The sequence below is a fragment of the Lithobates pipiens genome, unplaced genomic scaffold, assembly GCF_037356315.1.
Source record: "Lithobates pipiens isolate NorthernLeopardFrog02 unplaced genomic scaffold, aLitPip1_a1.2 Scaffold_3, whole genome shotgun sequence".
Classification (NCBI taxonomy): Eukaryota; Metazoa; Chordata; class Amphibia; order Anura; family Ranidae; genus Lithobates; species Lithobates pipiens.
In genome coordinates, this window is record NW_027507790.1 from 217,393,401 (window position 1) to 217,413,448 (window position 20,048).

Below are 20,048 nucleotides of genomic sequence, written 5' to 3' on the forward strand. Positions count from 1 at the left end.
GAGCAGGAGGATATGGAGGCCCCTGGAGTGGCCTGGCAGGAGGATTATGCAGATACAAACGCGTGGGACATGGTGAATACACAGACCCACCTCCCAGAGAGAGAGAGAGAGAGAGAGAGAGAGAGAATCACGAAAACGAATGTAACTAAACAAATTTAGTTACAGATCGAAACTAAACGAATATAAACAAATGTTTTCATCCTGTACATGTCTAGTATATCAGCGAACGGCCAAGGGTTTTCTTAATCACTTCAAGGATTTACCCCCTTGCTGACTAAGCCCTTTGTTGCGATATGGCACTGCGTCGCTTTAACTGACAATTGCGCGGTCGTGCGATGTTGTACCCAAACAAAATTGATGTACTTTTTTTCCCCACAAATAGAGCTTTCTTTTGGTGGTATTTACCTCTGCGGTTTTAATTTTTTGTGTTTATAAAGAAAAAAAGGAACAATTTTGAAAAAAATTAAATATTTTTTAATTTTTGCTATAATAAATATCCCCAAAAAATATATAAAAAATAACAATTTCTTCCACAGTTTAGGCAAATATGTATTCTTCTACATATTTTTGGTAAAAGAAAATTGGAATAAGCATATATTGATTGGCTTGGGCAAAAGTTATCGTGTCTACAAAATAGGGGATAGATTTTATAGCATTTTTATTAGTAATGGCGGCGAACTGCAATTTTTATCGTGTCTGTGACATTGCGGTGGACAGATTGGACACTTTTGGAACCATTGGCATTTACACAGCGATCAGTGCTATAACAATTCACTGATTACTGTGTAAATGACACTGGCAGGGAAGTGGTTAAACATAAGGGGGCGATCAAGGGGTTAACTGTGTTCCCTCAGCATTTTCTAACTGTAGGGGGATGGGCTCACTAGAAGATGAGATCACTGCTTCCGATCACTGGGAGCAGTAGATCCCTGTCATGTTGCTAGGCAGAACAGGGAAATGCCTTATTTACATGGGGCATCTCCCCATTCTGCCTCTCTGTGCCAGGATCGCGGGCCATGGATGACTCAGCGACGTATGGGTATGTTTTGTGCACCCGTGCCACTTTGCCAATGTATATCAGCGTGAGTCGGTCGGCAAGTGGTTAAATTCCTTGGCCTGCTGGGAGAACCTATATATTTAGGTGGAGTCAGGTGATCACTGTTCTGTGCCACCTGGATGGCTATCTGGATGGACATGTGTTGTATTGCTCAGGCTGCTAGGCCAGAGATTGGGCCAATCCCAGGCATCGCTGGCTGCTAGGCTGTCTAAGGGCCTATTCTGAAGCAAGAGAGCAGCACAGGGTTGGGACTGTGGCTTACAGTCCAACCAGAAGGTTCTGCCAGCTAGAGACCCTGTCGTGGTCGGAAGTCGTCACTATGGGATCAACCACCTTATTACCAGGGACCACAATGAGTAGCTGAAGCAAGTATCGGAGCAGTATTCTCACCAACCAGGGATGGTGAAGAATCTGGAAACCTCAGTGGGTATTAAACCAGAGACCCAGCCAGCAGAGGTGATGCATGCAGAGAAGCCTTGTGTGTCAAGTCAGGAACCGATCAGGCCAGTGGGGTGAAGCTTGGGAAGTATCTTTAGTGTCAAGCTAGGGACCCAGCAGAGAGGTGTGGATGACGCTTGAGGAAGATACCACCGTGAAGATTGGAGGAACTCAAGGGATTCAGGGGCAGTGAATCATCAAGTCTAGTGAGAGACTGGGAGCTCAGTTGGCTGAAGAATTACAAGAAGTGATTGTAGTGGGAGTGAAGGAACTGTTACAACTTGTGTTAGGAACTGTTAAAGACTGTTGCTATAGGAGAGAGCAATTCTACACGTGCAGATGTGGTGTCTTGCTGGATGCCTTTCCCTGCATGGCTGTCCTCCTGTTGAAGTCTTGGAGTCTGGCAATTAACCGTGCAACTACCAAAGAGTGTCCTGGCCCTAATTCTCTCTCCCAAAGTTCTGTTAAGAGAAATAAAATCTCTTTTGCATTCAAGAAGTGTCTGGCACCCAATGACTAACTAACTACTTTTCACCCATTATGCCTCACAACCCACCATATACAGAAGGATGTCCACTATCTCCGGCCCTGGAGGCTCTCAGAGACCGAAGGAGGCCGGAGACCTTGCTACACCTGCAAAGTTAGGGCCACAGTCTGTTTGGGGAGGGCCATTTCCCATAACTCCCCAAAAAAGGGCTAGAAACCTCTGATTTACCATTCTGCCAGTTTTCAATGCCACATGCTCTATTTTTTTTTTCTTGTTTTATTGCAAGTTAACTCTGAAGAAAATAAAAATAATGTACTAAAATACAGAAATTCTCTGAAAACTTGGTTGTCTTGAGCTTGATTTATGGACGGGTTCAGGTGTGTCAAAAACCAGTCATCCTCAACTAATCTTGAAAGAAATATCTGTAAAACAGAACAATGTGTATATATTAGGAAACTATGTTTTTCCAACAGGATGAAATCATTAAATTAGGTCTAAAGCCAGTCGCTAAAATCTCAAGTGTGCATTACCATATTAAAATAATTTCAAAGACAGTTTTGAATATATAAATCTTCAGCTTTCATTATGGAATTCATATTGATGCTGCTACCATTTCCTTTTATAGGGTGACAACTAACTTTCATTTGTGATCTGTGTTGTCACCCTGTCACATGCATTTCCACTGATGCCGGAACGGGTGCACTTAGACAGGAAATGGCTCAAATTTTTTGGGAGGTTCAGCGGCACCGAGGATGCAACAAAGAATGTACAAAATGAAAAACAGTCTTTTATTTAAAAGCTTGCAATAGTTTTTTTTTTATATACAGTACTTTATATTGTCCAATTGGAGTTTATTTTTGTATAGTACTTAAATATGTTCAAGTATATTTCTATAGTATATAGATATTAAGTAAAACTAATGTATAACTGTATAGAATGAATAAAGTAATTTAAATTTTCAGAAAACCGATTTATGTATCCTCCTACTGCTGAAACAACTGCTCTAAAAGTAATCCATGGCATAGAATGCGTGTCATGTAGCCCTCGCACCCAGTTCTTTTGTTCATCCAGGACGTGACGGAACTCTGTTCTGCCACCTCCAGTTCTCTCTCTCTACTTCTGCACTCCCAAGTAGGGATGAGGGAGATGCAGGTGCAGTGTGAGATGGGGCATTATGTGTTAAGCTGCTCTCTGATTCCCCATCTGTGCCTGGGTCAGGGCTGCCTTTAACCACTTCAATACAGGGCATTTATAAACCCTTCCTTACCAGACCAATTTTTAGCTTTTAGTGCTCTCACACTTTGAATGCCAGTTACTCAGTCATGCAACACTATACCCAAACAAAAATGTTATCATTTTTTTCATACAAATAGCTTTCTTTTGGTGGTGTTTAATCACCACTGGGTTTTTTATTTTTTGCGACATAAGTGAAAAAAGAGCGAAAACTTAGAAAAAAAAAACCCTTTTTTTATTTTTTATTTATTTTTTTAGTTTCTATGATAAAATTTTGCAAATAAGTCATTTTTGTTCATAAATCTGGGCCAAAAATTATACTGCTACATCTATTTGGTAAAAATAACCCAAATTAGTGGATATTTAGTTTCTTTGAAAGTTAGAGTCTACAAGCTATGGTGCAAATCATTGAAAATTGATCACATCTGATCATACCTGATGCACTGATGGCCTATCATTTCTCAATGCTCTGAAATGTCAGGAAAGTACAAATACCCCCTAAATGACCCCTTTTTGAAAAGTAGACAGTTCAAGGTATTTAGTAAGAGGCATGGTGAGATTTTTGAAGTTGTAATTTTTTCCCACAATTCTTGGGGAAAAGAATCTTCCCTCCCTTTTTTTTTTTTTTACAAAATTGTCATAATAATCAGTTATTTTTCATACACAGCATATGCATACTTCCAATGACACCCAAAAATACATTCTGCAACTCTTCCCGAGTATAGCGATACAACTTGTGTGGGACTTTTACACAGGCTGGCCACACAGAGAGGTCCAACATGCAGGGAGCACCGTAAGGGGTTGTAGGAGCATAAATTACACCTCTAATTTCCTAACGACCTGTTACATTTGTGAAGGCCCTGGAGCACCAGGACAGTAGAATTACCTAGAAAATGACCCCATTTTGGAAAGAAAACACCCCAACGTCTTATCTATGAGGCATAATGAGTCTTTTGAACAGTTCATTTTTTTTCCACAAGTCTTTGGAAAACGTGGAAAGAAAATGAAAACCATATATATATATATATATATATATATATATTATTATTATTTTTTTTTTACACAAAGTGGTCAGTTTATAAGATATTTCTAACTCAAAGCATGTACATAGCAAAAATTACACCCCAAAATACATTCTGCTACTCATCCTGGGTATGGCAATACCACATGTGTGTGACTTTTACACAGCGTGTCCACATACAGAGGTCCAACATGCAGGGAGCACCGTTAGGTGTTCTAGGAGCATAAATGGTACCTCTAATTTCCTAACGACCTATTACATTTGTGAAGGCCCTGGAGCACCAGGACAATGAAATTACCTCATTTTGGAAAACCAACACCCCAAAGTATAATCTACGAAACATTATGAGTCTTTTGAACGGTTAATTTTTTTACACAAGTCTTCAGAATGCGTGGAAAGAAAATGAAAGTCTTCTTTTTTTTTTTTTTTTTTTTTTTTTACACAAAGTTGTCCATTTACAGTATAAGATATTTCTAACACATAGCATGTATATAGCAAAAATTACACCCCAAAACACATTCTGCTGCTCTTCCTGAGTATTACGATATCACATGTGTGAGACTTTTACACAGCCTGGCCATATACAGAGGTCCAACATGGAAGTGGTACCTTCAGGCGTTCTAGGAGCATAAATTACACATCTCATTTCGTTCCTACCTATCACACTTTTGAAGGTCCTGGAGCACCAGGACAATGGAATTAGCCACAAAATGACCCCATTTTGGAAAGCAAACACCCCAACGTATATTCTATGAGGTATCGTCTGCAAGTAGGTACTCTGTTACTCTGACGGGCTGGTGACAGGTACTCCATTACTCCGACGGGCTGGTGACAGGTACTCCGTTACTCCGACGGGCTGGTGACAGGTATTCGGGTACTCAGAAGGGCTGACAGGTACTCAGATGGGCTGGGACAGGTACTCCGTTACTCTGACTGGCTGGGACAGGTACTCGGGTACTCAGATGGGCTGTGATGGGTGGTGACAGGTCCTCTCGCAGGAGCGGTGAAATACAGAGGCCGTCATATGACGTCCACCCAGGATGGGAGATCCCATCTGTGGGTTCATTTGACTATGGCCCGGTACTGAAGTGGTTAATGCAGGGCAAACGGGGCAAATTAGTGGGGGGTAGTGTGGGGGTGTGCAGAGGTAGGCAGAGAAGGAATTACAGTTTGGGCTGCACAAGTAGGCAAGGTGGGGATGCATGGAGGTAAGGAAGGTGGGTGCAAAGATGAGCAGAGGAGGCAGGTAGAGTTAAAGGGCAGGGGGTTTGGAGTGCAGAGGATGGGGGAGGTTTTGGGGTGCAGATGTTAGCATGGGTTTTAGGATGCAAAGGTGTACTGATAGGGTGGATAAATATGTAGGTCAGGTGTTGGGCAGCTCATTCAGTTTAATGGGCTGCTCTATGCGATACAAATGCGAAAGAAAGTTCCAAACCCTTTTAAAAATCACAGGGTGCCAAGACACATGTCAGCAGATGCATGAGGGTGTCATTAACAATTAATGGCACTGCTGTGTATCTGCTAAAGGGCAGCATTTTTCTGTGGTGTCAGGAAAGCAATTTTGCATGCGTTACTGACACACAAAAATAGGAACGCAGGCTAAATGTCTCAGTTACATTGGCAGTCAATGTAAATCTTCTCATTACATTGGTGCTTGGTGTAAAATCATTTCATTCACACTAGTGGCCAGTGTGAATGTCCCCCTTACATTAGTGATCAGTGTAACTCCCTCCTTACGTTGGTGGTTACTGTGAATGCTTCTAGTACATTAGTTGTCAGTGTAAAATCACATTGGTGGTCAGTATGAACCCCTATTACATTGGTGGTCAGTGTAAACCTCTATTACATTAGTGGTCAGTGTAAACCCCTATTACATTGGTGATCAGTGTTGAAAATTAGCACTGCCACTGATCCCAAGAGTCCTAGGATCCCTAGGAGTTTTCTGTTTATTAATGGGTTCCCTTACCTCCCCAGTCCATGGTGTGCAGGTAGTGAGGAGATGATGTGCTGTAACCTCTAGCAAGCAAACAGTCAGCAGTAATGATGTGAAGTAATCTCTAGCAACCAATTAACAAGCAGAAATCATGTGCTGGAACCTCTAGCAACTAATCAGTGAGCAGTAATGAAACACTGTAACCTCTGGCAACCAATCACAATCGCTGCCTGATCTGATTCAGTAAACTGATTTTTGAGTCTAGTTGCTATTTACTGTATATCTCAGAGCAGGTGGAGAGCAAAACTGCATGGAAGGTGGGGGGGGGAGAGAAATTTTTTGCCCAGGGTCCAATCCTTATTAAAGACAACCCTGGCCTGGGTGCACAGACGCTGGCCAATGACCTCCCTGCAAGTGAGAGAGGCAGAGCCGCCTACACTGCCAGGAAGTACTTGAGCTGGGCAGGGAAGGTGAGATGCAAGGAGATTTTGGGGGATGGGGGGGGAGATGAGGGCTGTGGAGGGAGATGTGTGAGGTCAGAACTGAGGAGAAGTGGACACCCTGTGAAAGAGAGTTGAACCCTGCACCCTCCTTAGCACACCCATAAATCTTGCATTCTGTACACAGCACACTCCTGAACTCTGCATTCTGTACCTAGCACACCCCTGAACTCTGCACTCTGTGCAAAGGGTACTCCTGAACACTGAACTCTGTGCATAGGGCACCCCTGAACTCTGCACATAGCACACTCCTGGTATTTATTGCCCCTTTAAGATACTCCCAGTGTTCGATGCAGTTTGGCGGGGGGTGGCGTGGATGAGTTCCTGCACCTATTCTCTGTGTACATTTATACAATCTTACAGATACAATTGGTGCTTTGAGGGCAACTATAATGCTGATGTGGCCCACATATGATATTGAGTTTGACATCCCTGGCTTAGAAGATGGGCAGCTGGCTCACCAAGTCCTGAGTTTGAGATATCTATCTTTAAAGTTTAAAGTTAGTTCGACAGCTAGTTCCCCAAGATTGGATGATCTAGGATATAAGGTTTCTTCAGGGGTGCCTTGGCAAAATGCCCAAAAATGTCCCAAAAATTGTATACACGCTACCAGGTCAATGAAGCCTACCTTTTTAGTTACCGTATATACTCGAGTATAGGCCGACCCGAATATAAGCCGAGGCCCCCAATTTACCCCCAAAAAAACTGGCAAACTTATTGACTCGTGTATAAGCCGAGGGTGAGATATGCCTGTCCATCCCTGTGTGTGTGTCCGTCCCTGTGTGTCCGTCCATCCCTGTGTGTGTGTGTGTCCATCCATCCATCCATCCCTGTGTGTGTGTGTGTCCATCCATCCATCCATCCCTGTGTGTGTGTGTGTCCATCCATCCATCCATCCCTGTGTGTGTGTGTCTCCATCCATCCATCCCTGTGTGTGTGGGTCTCCATCCATCCATCCCTGTGTGTGTGTGTCTCCATCCATCCATCCATCCCTGTGTGTGTGTGTCCATGTGTGTGTGTCCGTGTGTGTGTGTGTGTGTGTGTGTGTGTGTGTGTGTGTGTGTGTGTGTCCAGCCTACCTGTGTCCCGAGCCTCCGTCCCGTGCCTTGCCTCCTTGCCTCCGTCCCGTGCCGTGCCTTGCCTCCGTCCCGTGCCGTGCCTTGCCTCCTTGCCTCCGTCCCGTGTCGTGTCGTGCCTTGCCTCCGTCCCGTCCCGTGCCGTGCCTTGCCTTGCCTCCGTCCCGTGCCTTGCCAGGATCGCCTCGGCGGCCATTCTAAAATTCAAAAGCCCCGCCTCCGCCTCCGCCTGTGATAGGCGGAACACTGAATTTCCCAGCAGCCTGTGTTCCGCCTATCACCGATATCGTCTCATCCTCGTACTACGGACGAGGATGAGACGATGTCCGTGATAGGCGGAACACAGGCTGCTGGGAAATTCAGTGTTCCGCCTATCACAGGCGGAGGCGGAGAAGGAGGCGCGGCTTTCAAATTGTAGTATGTCCGCCGTCTGTCTGCTCGATACGCTGATCGAGCAGTCAGACGGCGATGACTCGAGTATAAGCCGAGGGGGGCACTTTCAGCCTCAAAAAAGAGGCTGAAAATCTCGGCTTATACTCGAGTATATACGGTACACAAAGCCACAGGTTTTCATTATGACCTTCTAGCCACCGTCATCCTAATAATCAATGACTTCATCAGTTGATAAGGAGGACGTCGGTCACCTACACGGCATCCTTGTTTGACCCTCTTGTGCCCCTCTCTTTTAGCACTGAGGTCACATTAGCTGACTAATGTGGAAAAATTGAGATGGAAGAGAAACATTGGAATACTAGTCAGTACCAGTGAGCAAAAGTGTATTTATTTGATTTGGAATAATAAATGGCTGTAGTACGGCTAGTATGAATAGAGGAGCTGGGTGGAAAAGCTGGGCATTATTGGTCTCTCTTTACGAGAGCTTTTGATAGCCATCTAATTGTTGACCCCCACTACACTGGAGGATAATTGCGGTGGGGGTGGGTTGGGCATGGTCAGAAGTATATATACTAAAAGGAGTCAGCTCAAGGAACACATCCTACTGACTTTAAGTTATGTCCCTTGTGTTGATCTTTCTGTTTTTATTTTATTTTAACTACACTAAAGCCGCGTACACACGTAGCCGTCTGTCCGACGTACTTAGTCTGGCGGACTTCCCGCCAGACTGTCCGTCGGACTTTCCGAACGGGCTACTTGCCCACACACGGCACTTTTTCAGTGGACTAATACGGCGTACTAAGTCCGCCGTACTATCCGCCCCACTTTTGAAATGAACGGACTCGCCCACACACGCGGAGGAAAGTCTGCTCATTTTGAGCGCGTCTCCAGGTAGGCGGGGCCCGTAAAGGAGACGCCGCCGGCCCCGCCGCCTGGTATGGACTTAAAGGGGAACCCCAACCCCGAAAAAATCGGCGTGGGGGTCCCCCCAAAGTCCACAACAGACCCTTGTCCGAGCACGCTACCCGGCCGGCCAGGAAAGGAGGGGCGAGCGAGCGCTGCCCCCCCCTGAGCCGTACCAGGCCGCGTGCCCTCAACATGGGGGGTGCCTTGGGGAAGGGGGGGCCGCGCGGCCCCCCCACCCCAAAACACCTTGTCCCCATGTTGATGAGGACAAGGGCCTCTTCCCGACAACCCTGGCCATTGGTTGTCGGGGTCTGCGGACGGGGGGCTTATCGGAATCCGGGAGCCCCCTTTAATAAGGGAGCCCCGGATACCGGCCCTCCCACCCTATGTGAATGAGTATGGGGTGCAATGTACCCCTACCCATTCACCTGTAAAATAAAAGTACAAAAAAAAACACAACACACGAGATAAAATAGTTTATTGCACAGCTCTGGGGGTCTTCCGTCTTCGGGGTTCTTCTCGCCGGACTCCTCCGCTATCTTCTTGTAGCTCTTTTGCTAGCGGAGGAGCCCGGCATTCTTCCTCGCCGCCGGCCTCTTCTTCCGACTTCGGGGGTCTTGTCCCCCTCTTTGGTTCTTCTGCCGGGCCACCGCGCCTTCTTCTAGCTCTTTTACAGGCGGTGGCCCGGTCTTCTGTCGCCGCCGCCGCTTTCCGTTCTTCTGTTCTTCTTCTTCTTCAGATGTTGCCTCGCAGAGTCCTCCGCTCACAATGACAGGGACCGGGCACGCGGCGACTTATATAGGGACAAGGGGCGGGGTCTTCGGTGGATGTCACATGGGTTCATGTCACATGGGTTGATGTCACATGGCGACAGTCCCAGCATCCTCCGGGACTGTGACATCGTAAGGAGGCGGGGTCACCATGTGACATGAACCCATGTGACATCCACCGAAGACCCCGCCCCTTGTCCCTATATAAGTCGCCGCGTGTCCGGTCCCTGTCATTGTGAGCGGAGGACTCGGCGAAGCAACATCTGAAGAAGAAGAGAAGAACAGAAGAACGGAAGGCGGCGGCGGCGACAGAAGACCGGGCCACTGCCTGTAAAAGAGCTAGAAGAAGGCGCTGTGGCCCGGCAGAAGAACCGAAGAGGGGGACAAGACCTCCGAAGAGGGGAACAAGACCCCCGAAGTCGGAAGAAGAGGCCGGCGGCGAGGAAGAATGCCGGGCTCCTCCGCTAGCAAAAGAGCTACAAGAAGATAGCGGAGGAGTCCGGCGAGAAGACCCCCGAAGACGGAAGACCCCCGGAGCTGTGCAATAAAATATTTTATCTCGTGTGTTGTGTTTTTTTTGTACTTTTATTTTACAGGTGAATGGGTAGGGGTACATTGTACCCCATACTCATTCACATAAGGTGGGGGGCCGGTATCCGGGGGCCCCCTTGTTAAAGGGGGCTCCCGGATTCCGATAAGCCCCCCGCCCGCAGACCCCGACAACCAATGGCCAGGGTTGTCGGGAAGAGGTCCTTGTCCTCATCAACATGGGGACAAGGTGCTTTGGGGTGGGGGGCCGCGCGGCCCCCCCTTCCCCAAGGCACCCCCCATGTTGAGGGCACGCGGCCTGGTACGGCTCAGGGGGGGCACTCGCTTGCCCCTCCTTTCCTGGCCGGCCGGGTAGCGTGCTCGGACAAGGGTCTGTTGTGGATTTTGGGGGGACCCCCACACTGATTTTTTTCGGCGTTGTGGTTCCCCTTTAAGTCCATACCAGGCGGCGGGGCCGACGGCGTCTTCTTCCTACCTGGAGACCCGCTCGAAATGAGCGGATTTTTCTCCGGGCGGGAAAAGTCCGCTCATTTCAAAAGTACAGCGGACTGGCATACACACGGCCGGATTGTCAGCCGAAATACGAGTCCGGCGGGAAGATTGGAGTGTACCACGGCATTTTAAGTCCCCCGTACGTTCGGGTCAAAAAAGTATGCCGGAGGCTACACACGGGGGGGGGTTGTTTGGCGGACTTGAGTTTGCCGGACTTTTCCACCCGCTTGTTTGATCGTGTGTACGCGGCATAAGGCTTTAAATATGTTTGTTGAATTGGTTTCTCTTTTCTTTCTTTTTTTTTTTTTTTTTTTTTTTTTTATTGCCACTTAGTGATCTGGCCAGTAAGTCTGTTATTTTCAACTTCCTTTAAAGCCTCATTCTCACAGTGTTTACTTGTGTGCCCCGAGCAGGGCCATGTTTTACCAGCACAGGTGTTACATGCCTCTGTGTACTGGCAGTCCCACAGATGTCTTTTGGAACACACAGCTGCATGGACACAGCCACTGTGCCCCAATGTGACATCCATTCAGGTGCCCATCCCTGAACGTATCAAAGGTTCTGATCTTGCTGATTTACAGTGACCTAAAAGTTGTTTCAAGGGTTCCTTTGGAGTTTCAAGGTCAAGAAAGGTGATCTACACAAACAAAAAAGAGTATAACACGTTACAAACACCTCGCGGGGGATTTACTAAAACTGGAGTGGGCATAATCTGGTGCAGCTCTGCATAGAAATCAATCGGCTTTAAGATTTAAAGAGGAAGTAAACCCTTCCAAACAACTTGGACCTACAGGTAAGCCTAGATTAAGGCTTACCTGTAGGTCCAAGCAATATCTCCTAAACCTATATGGTTTAGGAGATATTTGCCCGAAAATGGGCACCGCTGTCTACGGCGCATGCGCCGTAGACAGCGGCGCGCAGGCGCACTAAATGCGGCAAATCTATGAATGGATTTGCCTAATTTGTCGACTCCCGTGCGCATGCGCGGGAGTGACGTCATCGCGGCTTCGCCGAGTGGCAGCGGCGGAGCTGCGAGACGCGACTCCCGTGCGCATGCGCGGGAGTGACGTCATCGCGGCTTCGCCGCTGTGATTCGTCGGAGCTGCGAGACGCCACCAGCAACATGGATGCGGCGGACTACAGGGATCAGCGGCGACTTCGCTGGCTCCTGTGTCAGGTAAGTGACACATAATGAGCTACTATGCAATGCATAGTAGTCCATTATGCTTTACCTTTGCAGGGAAAAAAAGAGGAAGTAAACCCATCAGGGTTTACTTCCTCTTTAATTGTAAAAGCTTAATTGAATATAGCAAACAAATGAATAGTCTTGCGCACAAGTGTGTTGGCCGGGTGATCTAGAGTTTTGATATAGATAATGTCTCAGGCCTTGCTGCCATCCAGGATAGGGATATCCTAGCAGTCAAACAGGAAAAAAGAAAGAGAGGGGGCGCACCAGCTTTGTGCATTATACTTTGATAAGGGAGTGAATTAAAAACTACTCACAAACATGTGAAGGAAAACCTCAATGTAAAAGCCTTAATAGGTCTGGTATCAACAGTCTCCAGGTGATAGAGGAGAGGACACAAAAACCACTGCTGGCTGAAACGTTTCGAAGGAATACCTTCTTCCTCAGAGCCTAATTATTGAATAAGCTTCAGTTAGAAGCTAATTGGCTACCATGCACAGCTGGACCAAATTCGGAGTGCTCCAGTTTTAATAAATCTCCCCCATTTACAAAGTTACACAGTAATTTCTCTGTACAGTCTTGTGGCTTCTTTGACTTTGAAAGCTGCATACGGTAATATATATTTTTTTCATATATAGCATAATATATAAACATGGCATAAACTCACTCGCAGGTTGGCAGCTCTGGTAACCATACATATTCAACGCCAAAGTAATACCAACTCCTTTGTTTATTGCATGTGCTCTGGCTTCTTCCTTGAAGTCTATAGCCTCTATCACACACGATTTCAACTACATCTGAAGTAGAGAATCCATGACCATCAATTTCAGGATTGTAACGTTTGCTATTTTTGTGAGTTATGCGCCCATTCGCAATTTTTGGTGAACTGCAACCTTCTTCTACAAGAAAATAAGAAAATATTATATATGTAAACCCTGAAAATTAACTTATCTTATTTGCTAATTTTTTAACTATTAAAATATACCATTAAAAGCTTTTTATTTTTGCTAATCGAAAAGTGCAAAAAAAATAAAAAATACATGTTCATCCTGACAGAGATCACAATAATATCCTGTATGCTCTGATCTTGATTTACTAAGGGAGTGGAGTATGTTCACTATTCCAAACATTGCAAAAAAAAAAAAAAAAAAAACTACCCAATCATGTGCAAGGTAACTTTAAGAACATAAAAACAGACTTTTTGCTTGCGCATGGTTGAATGATTGAAGTTAGCACAACTTCAGCTCCTTCATTCAGTTAAGTGAAAATTCACTTTGCAAAGAGAATATTAATGCAGTTGCACTGACTTCCATCATTCAGTGCAAGCAAAAATCTTTTTTTTTTAAATTTGTTCTCGCATTGTTTGAATACACCTTGCAAATTAAATTTTCACTTTGTTTCACGTCATTCACTAAAATAAGGAAAAGTTCCCTTTGACAGTGGATATGCTCTGTCCCTTTAGTAAAGCAACCTCAATGCGAGCTTATGATCATTGTGACCCCTTGCATAGACCTGAATATGATTTGGTCATTCAGACTCGTGATCATATTCACAAAGTAGAAAAGGAGACACTGTCTCACCTCAGCTATCAAAGCTCACCTACGCCTTTTCCCACTTCCCCTCCCCCATGTCTCGCCCCACCCATGGTCACTATTTTTCCATAAGATAGAATACATTCCCTAAATCCAGCTGTTTTCTGGCTGGTCACATCATAGGTCCTTCATCTGGTTTGCCGGCACCTACGGAAGGCAATCTTTACTTTTGCACAGAACTGTGCAATAGTATTGTAACCCCTGTTGATATCATGACCCCAGAGTGGAGCAACCATAATGGCTTGGACTTTCAGGAAGTGGATGGAATGACACTTGGGGGGGTTATTTATGAAAGGAAAATCCACTTTGCACCACAAGTGCATTGCAAGTGCAGTCGCTGTAAACCCGAGGGGAACTTGCAAGGAAAATATAAAACAGAATTTTAGCTTGCACGTGATTGGATAATAAAATCAGCAGAGCTTCCCCTCATTTCAGATCTACCCCTAAAATTTACAGCAATTGCACTTGCAGTGCACTTGGAGTGCAAAGTGGATTTTCCTTTTGTAAACAACCCCCATGGTGTCATTCAACCCAGAAGAAGGCCAGCACTGGACCACAGTGCAGTGCATCTAAGGTATAGAGCCAGATAGGAGGTATGCATTTTATTTGTGTGTGTTTTTTTATTTTATTTATTAAAATCTATTTTAAAATATGCTGAGCAATAGATTTTTATATTTTTTTATTTTTTTTATTATTTCAGAGGCAGAGTTGGGTTTTAAATGCTAAGCTGGTATTGGTTAATTCTAGAGGCAGATCATTTGTATCTACATCCCACCTACTTGACCTGCCTAAAGCTGGCTATACAGTAGTAGATTTTCAAATAAAAATTTGTACAAAAGTTTGTATGGAAATTGATTTTGAAATTAATAAATTAATTTGAAATGAATAAACTGTACAGAATGAAAAACACATAAGCTACTAGAAACCTTTTTCTTCCATCCATTTGTTTTTTCCATCCTGCTCCTTCAAATTTTCTTGTCTTGTGTTCAAAATTAAATTTAGAATTGACCACAATCCAGATTAGAAAATTGAATCAATATTCTTAAAAGTAAAAATTTCAAGTGAAATTCTACTAGTGTATAGCAAGCTTTTATGTTAGGGCAGGCAGGGATAGGCAACAGCAGAATTGAGGTGCCTTTTTCATATACAAAAATAACAAGCTAAACTGCCAGCTTGGCAACATTTTCGTAAGGTTCCAGGTTATGGAAAAACAGCTTCATCTGCATGCTTCCTGGCATCCCCTGACTTGGTTCATTCATCTTTATTTAAAAAAAAAAAAAAAGAGGGAAAAAAACTGCTAATGTGAATAAATATCAAAAATAATAATTCATCCAAGCCGCAACTCTTCTGCAAGATATATACAGTAGAAAATAATCAGTTTAAACTAGAGTCGTGCTAATGCAATCCTGATAATCAGTGAAAAATGCATATGATAAAAATCTCATATAATAAAAATTTCCATTTAATAAAAGTGTGTAGAAATTAATTGATTTAATATCAACAATAGTGATGGCAGAACGGTTCGCCCGGCGGTTGTTTTGCGGCGAATTTCGGCTGTTCGCGGTCCACCCTTTCGGCGGACTATTGGCGTCGTTCGCCCGGCGGACTTCCATGTTTACTGTGTAAAAGAACTTTGACCTATGATGACACATCCATCATGGGGTACAGGACAGCCAATTGAGACATTACAGCACATGGACACTTGGACATTCCCCCTAACTTATAAATACACCGATCCGGCGGCCATTTTACATTCTTTCTTCTGTCACTATAGGGAGAGGTTGCTGTGTGGAGCAGGGAGAGATTACAGTGACCTAAATCGCTAGCTATTTGGTACACAAAAGCTCTTTTCAGGACTGGTATAGGTGTTAGGTGTAGTTCAGGATAGGCAGTGCTGTGCTAGTGATTGTTGCAGCAGCCTGAGTGTCTTTTGTCAGTTTAGAGAAAGGGACAGGACGGTGTGTGCTGCAGGAACAGCCAGTTTAGTCATTAGCTGTTACTATCAGGTCCACAAAAGTGCTATTCCAGTTATTGTTCCAGTAGCCTCTGTTTTGTCAGTTTATATAGGGACAGGCAGGAAGCAGTGTGTGAGGCAGTGAGGGTCAGTTTAATCAGTAGCTGTTACTATATTAGGTCCACAAAGGTTCTTTTCAGGACTGGTATCAGTGGTATGGTAATAGGCTTGTACACGTATAATATTCTTTCTTCCAAATATAGAAAGAATATTATACTTGACTGCTGCCCTTCTGCTGCAGTCTGCTAATCATTCACAACCCACTTGTTCCACAAAGCTCCTTATAAGGACTGGTAACTTGGTCTGTCTAGGGTGCTACAGTACATAGGGTTGAGTGAGGTACAGTCTGCCATTCTATAAGGACTGGTATAGGTTCACAGTACATAGGGTTGAGGTGCACTACTGCTGACCGCTGCCCTATACTGCAGCAGTCCTTCATTGGTATAGGGACTGACGTACAGTCTGCTAATCACTCACACACAACCTACTTGGTCCACAAAAGTCCTTATAAGGACTGGTAACTTGGTCTGTCTAGGGTGCTACAGTACATAGGGTTGAGTGAGGTACAGTCTGCCATTCTATAAGGACTGGTATAGGTCCACAATACATAGGGTTGAGGTGCACTACTGCTGACCGCTGCCCTATACTGCAGCAGTCCTTCATCGGTATAGGGACTGACGTACAGTCTGCTAATCACTCACACACAACCTACTTGGTCCACAAAGGTCCTTATAAGGACTGGTAAGGTATAGGGTACTATAGTACATAGGGTTGAGTGAGGTACAGTCTGCCATTCTATAAGGACTGGTATAGGTCCACAATACATAGGGTTGAGGTGCACTACTGCTGACCGCTGCCCTATACTGCAGCAGTCCTTCATCGGTATAGGGACTGACGTACAGTCTGCTAATTACTCACACACAACCTACTTGTTCCACAAAGGTCCTTATAAGGACTGGTAAGGTCGCCTAGACCGTCAGGTGTCCGACTACATCGGGTTAACGGCCGATGTGGACGCTCTGAGGAGTGATGAACCCCTGGACTACTGGGTGGGCAGGCTTGACCTCTGGCCAGAGCTTGCCCAATATGCAATCGAACTGTTGGCTTGCCCCTCATCCAGTGTCCTGTCCAAAAGGACGTTCAGCGCAGCAGGGGGGATCGTGACCGATAAGCGTACTCGCCTAGCTCACGACAGTGTTAACTACCTCACATTTCTAAAAATGAATGAGGCATGGATCTCGGAGGAATTCAACACATGTGACCAGTAAACCATGTATATGTCTATAAACAATTTTTTTAATCGAGCACAGAGACCTTCTTTCTTCATTTGGCTCACTTCCTTGTCCAAAAAAAGCACTATATGCCCGTACCCTCCTATTTGAAGAGGTTGAGCGGTGTCATATTTCTACTGCGGCTGCTTATTATGAGGGGCTCCCACCATCCCTGTGCTGTGCTGACATCCTCCTCGGGCTGTACCTCTGCTGTGCATATTATGAGGGGCTCCCACCATCCCTGTGCTGTGCTGACTTCCTCCTGGGGCTGTACCTCTGCTGTGCATATTTTGAGGTGCTCCCACCATCCCTGTGCTATGCTCATTATGAGGGGCTCCCACCATCCCTGTGCTGTGCTGACTTACTCCTGGGGCTGCTTATTATGAGGGGCTCCCACCATCCCTGTGCTGTGCTGACTTACTCCTGGGGCTGCTTATTATGAGGGGCTCCCACCATCCCTGTGCTATGCTGACATCCTCCTGGGGCTGCTTATTATGAGGGGCTCCCACCATCCCTGTGCTATGCTGACATCCTCCTGGGGCTGCTTATTATGAGGGGCTCCCACCATCCCTGTGCTATGCTCATTATGAGGGGCTCCCACCATCCCTGTGCTATGCTCATTATGAGGGGCTCCCACTATCCCTGTGCTATGCTGACTTCCTCCTGGGGCTGCTTACGGTGCAGATGTCAGTGCTGTATATCACGGTGCTGCTGTCAGTGCTGTATATCACGGTGCTGGTGTTAGTGCTTTATGTCACGCTGCTGATGTCAGTGCTCTCTATCACGGTGCTGTTGTCAGATGACTCTATCACGGTGCAGGTCTCATTGCTGTATGTCATGCTGCTGATGTCAGTGCTCTCTATCACGGTGCTGCTGTCAGTGCTGTATATCACGGTGCTGGTGTGAGTGCTTTATGTCACGCTGCTGATGTCAGTGCTCTCTATCACGGTGCTGTTGTCAGATGACTCTATCACGGTGCAGGTGTCATTGCTGTATGTCACGCTGCTGATGTCAGTGCTCTCTATCACGGTGCTGCTGTCAGATGACTCTATCATGGTGCAGGTGTCATTGCTGTATGTCACGCTGCTGGTGATCATCTCCTGCACCCTCTTCTTTGCCTACCCTGGTCCCTGACCTTCCCTCTCCTCCATTGCCTTCATGCGCTCCACAGTCCTGAATTGTCACAACAATTTCCCATATAAAAAAAGAATGCTTGTAGTTGTCGATCCCAGATTCACCTCATACATGTGTTATGTCATTGGCCATGTGGTGGGACTATGTTTGCACAGCTATTAATTATTTTGTGGCTGCAAATTTGACCTGTAGGTTTGCAAAGTTCGCCTCCCATTGAAGTCAATGGGGCCCGCCATGAACGTTCCGGTTCGCGAACTATCGGCTGCGTTCGCGGTACGCGTTCGCGAAACGTCCCGTCGGAAGTTCGTCCATCACTAATCAACAACATCCACCACCATGATTGTTAGATATCATCCTGTGATATCACCACCACCAAGTGCCAAAATGCTTGCTTACCAGCTGTTGTTGACCCTGTGTTATTGGAGGTCAAACACGTTTTGGCTTAATACCCAGCCTGGGCCTTTACGCGCCTCTTGGGACTCATAGGTGCGTGGACTCTTGTTTTTTTTTTTTTTTTTTTTTTTTATTTATTTATCTTTATATATGGAATTTTTTATTATATGACGTTTTTATCATATGAATTTTTCACTGATTATCATGATTGCGTTAGAGCGACTCTAATTTAAATTGATTGTGGTGGTGGTGATATCACAGGAGGATTTCTTCCAGTTATGGTGGTGGATGTCATTGATATTTAATTGATTATTTATTTCTACACACGTTAATTCTTTTTCATTAAATGGAATTTTTTACTATTTGAAATTTTTATTGTAACAATTTTTCACTGTTTATCAGGATTGTGTTTGCAATATAGTTTAAATATATCCTTATGTAATAAGCATCATAGTTCCTAACACTTACGCAGCTCACAGATCGGGAAATCACTCCACTCAAAATTAGTTTGGCATTTCACTCTTTTGTTCCCATTTAATTTGTAGCCTGAATCACAAGCCACTGTTATTGAATCAAAATAATAATATCCACGAGTTTTCTTTCCTTGTATTATTCTTCCATTAATTAATTTGGGCTCTGGGCAGAATGTTCCTGCAAGAAAATAATAAAATATGCAAAAAAAAAAAAAAATTTGGCATACTATTTATAAAAAGTTAAAAAGCAACACTTTTAGATTTCTGCATACTTCCAAAAAATATTGTCTGGGATTCAGTTTTAAACAATCTTACTTTAAAGAGACCCCCCCCCCGTAAAACGGAAAATTTATATCAAATACTTACCGTAATTTTCCTTTCCTGATAGGCTCCATGGCAGCATACGTGTGGGTAGCCCCGCCTCCACGATTACCCAATAGGACCCAACTCCCATAAATCTTTGCTCCTGGCCACTATCAGTGTTCCGTAACTAGCCGACTCCAGACATTTGGGAGGGAACTCCTGCTGCCATGGAGCCTATCAGGAAAGGAAAATTACGGTAAGTATTTGATATAAATTTTCCGTTTTCCTGAAAGGCTCCATGGCAGCATACGTGTGGGAAATAACTTGCCAAACACACCCGGGTGGGCAAAATGTCGAGCAAAGAACAAAAGTTTATTTAGCATTGTCAACCGACAAAACTTGCAAACCAAAATTAACAGAAGACAGAGCCGCTGGCTCTACACAGTAATGAGAAACAAAGGTATTAATAGAAGACCAAGAGGCCGCTCTGCAAATAACTTCAGGCGCCACATGGCGAGAAGCTGCCCACGATGTTGAAATACTCCGTGTTGAATGAGCTGTTAATGCCTCAGGAGGAGCCAAGCCCTTTGCTCTGTACGCCCTCTGAATGATCTGAATGATCCAGGTAGAGATAGATCTAGCCGAAGCTTGCAATCCTTTATTCTTGCCATGAGGGAGAACAAAAAGAAATTTCGTTTGTCTAAAGGGAGCTGTGACTTCCAAATATTGTTTCAGCGCGTGTCCTACGTCCAGAGGATGAACATCCTGACTCTCTGAGTTTTTGAAAGTGGGAAGCACAATTTCCTGATTCTCATGGAAGACCGAGG

At 45.0% G+C, this 20,048-nt stretch overlaps 1 protein-coding gene across 2 annotated transcripts in view; it reads right to left on the reverse strand.

The window, feature by feature from the left end:
* Positions 1-2,238: 2,238 nt before the first annotated feature.
* Positions 2,239-20,048, reverse strand: part of LOC143940950 (C4b-binding protein alpha chain-like) — a 117,817-nt gene continuing 100,007 nt past the window's right edge. For both annotated transcript variants that reach the window (XM_077462785.1, XM_077462783.1), the window contains 3 exons: positions 18,914-19,096; positions 12,709-12,940; positions 2,239-2,404 (listed from right to left, as the gene is read on the reverse strand). In XM_077462785.1, the coding sequence (XP_077318911.1) occupies positions 2,386-2,404; positions 12,709-12,940; positions 18,914-19,096 (434 nt within the window). In that variant the 3' untranslated portion in view covers positions 2,239-2,385. The remainder of the gene's footprint in view (positions 2,405-12,708; positions 12,941-18,913; positions 19,097-20,048) is intronic.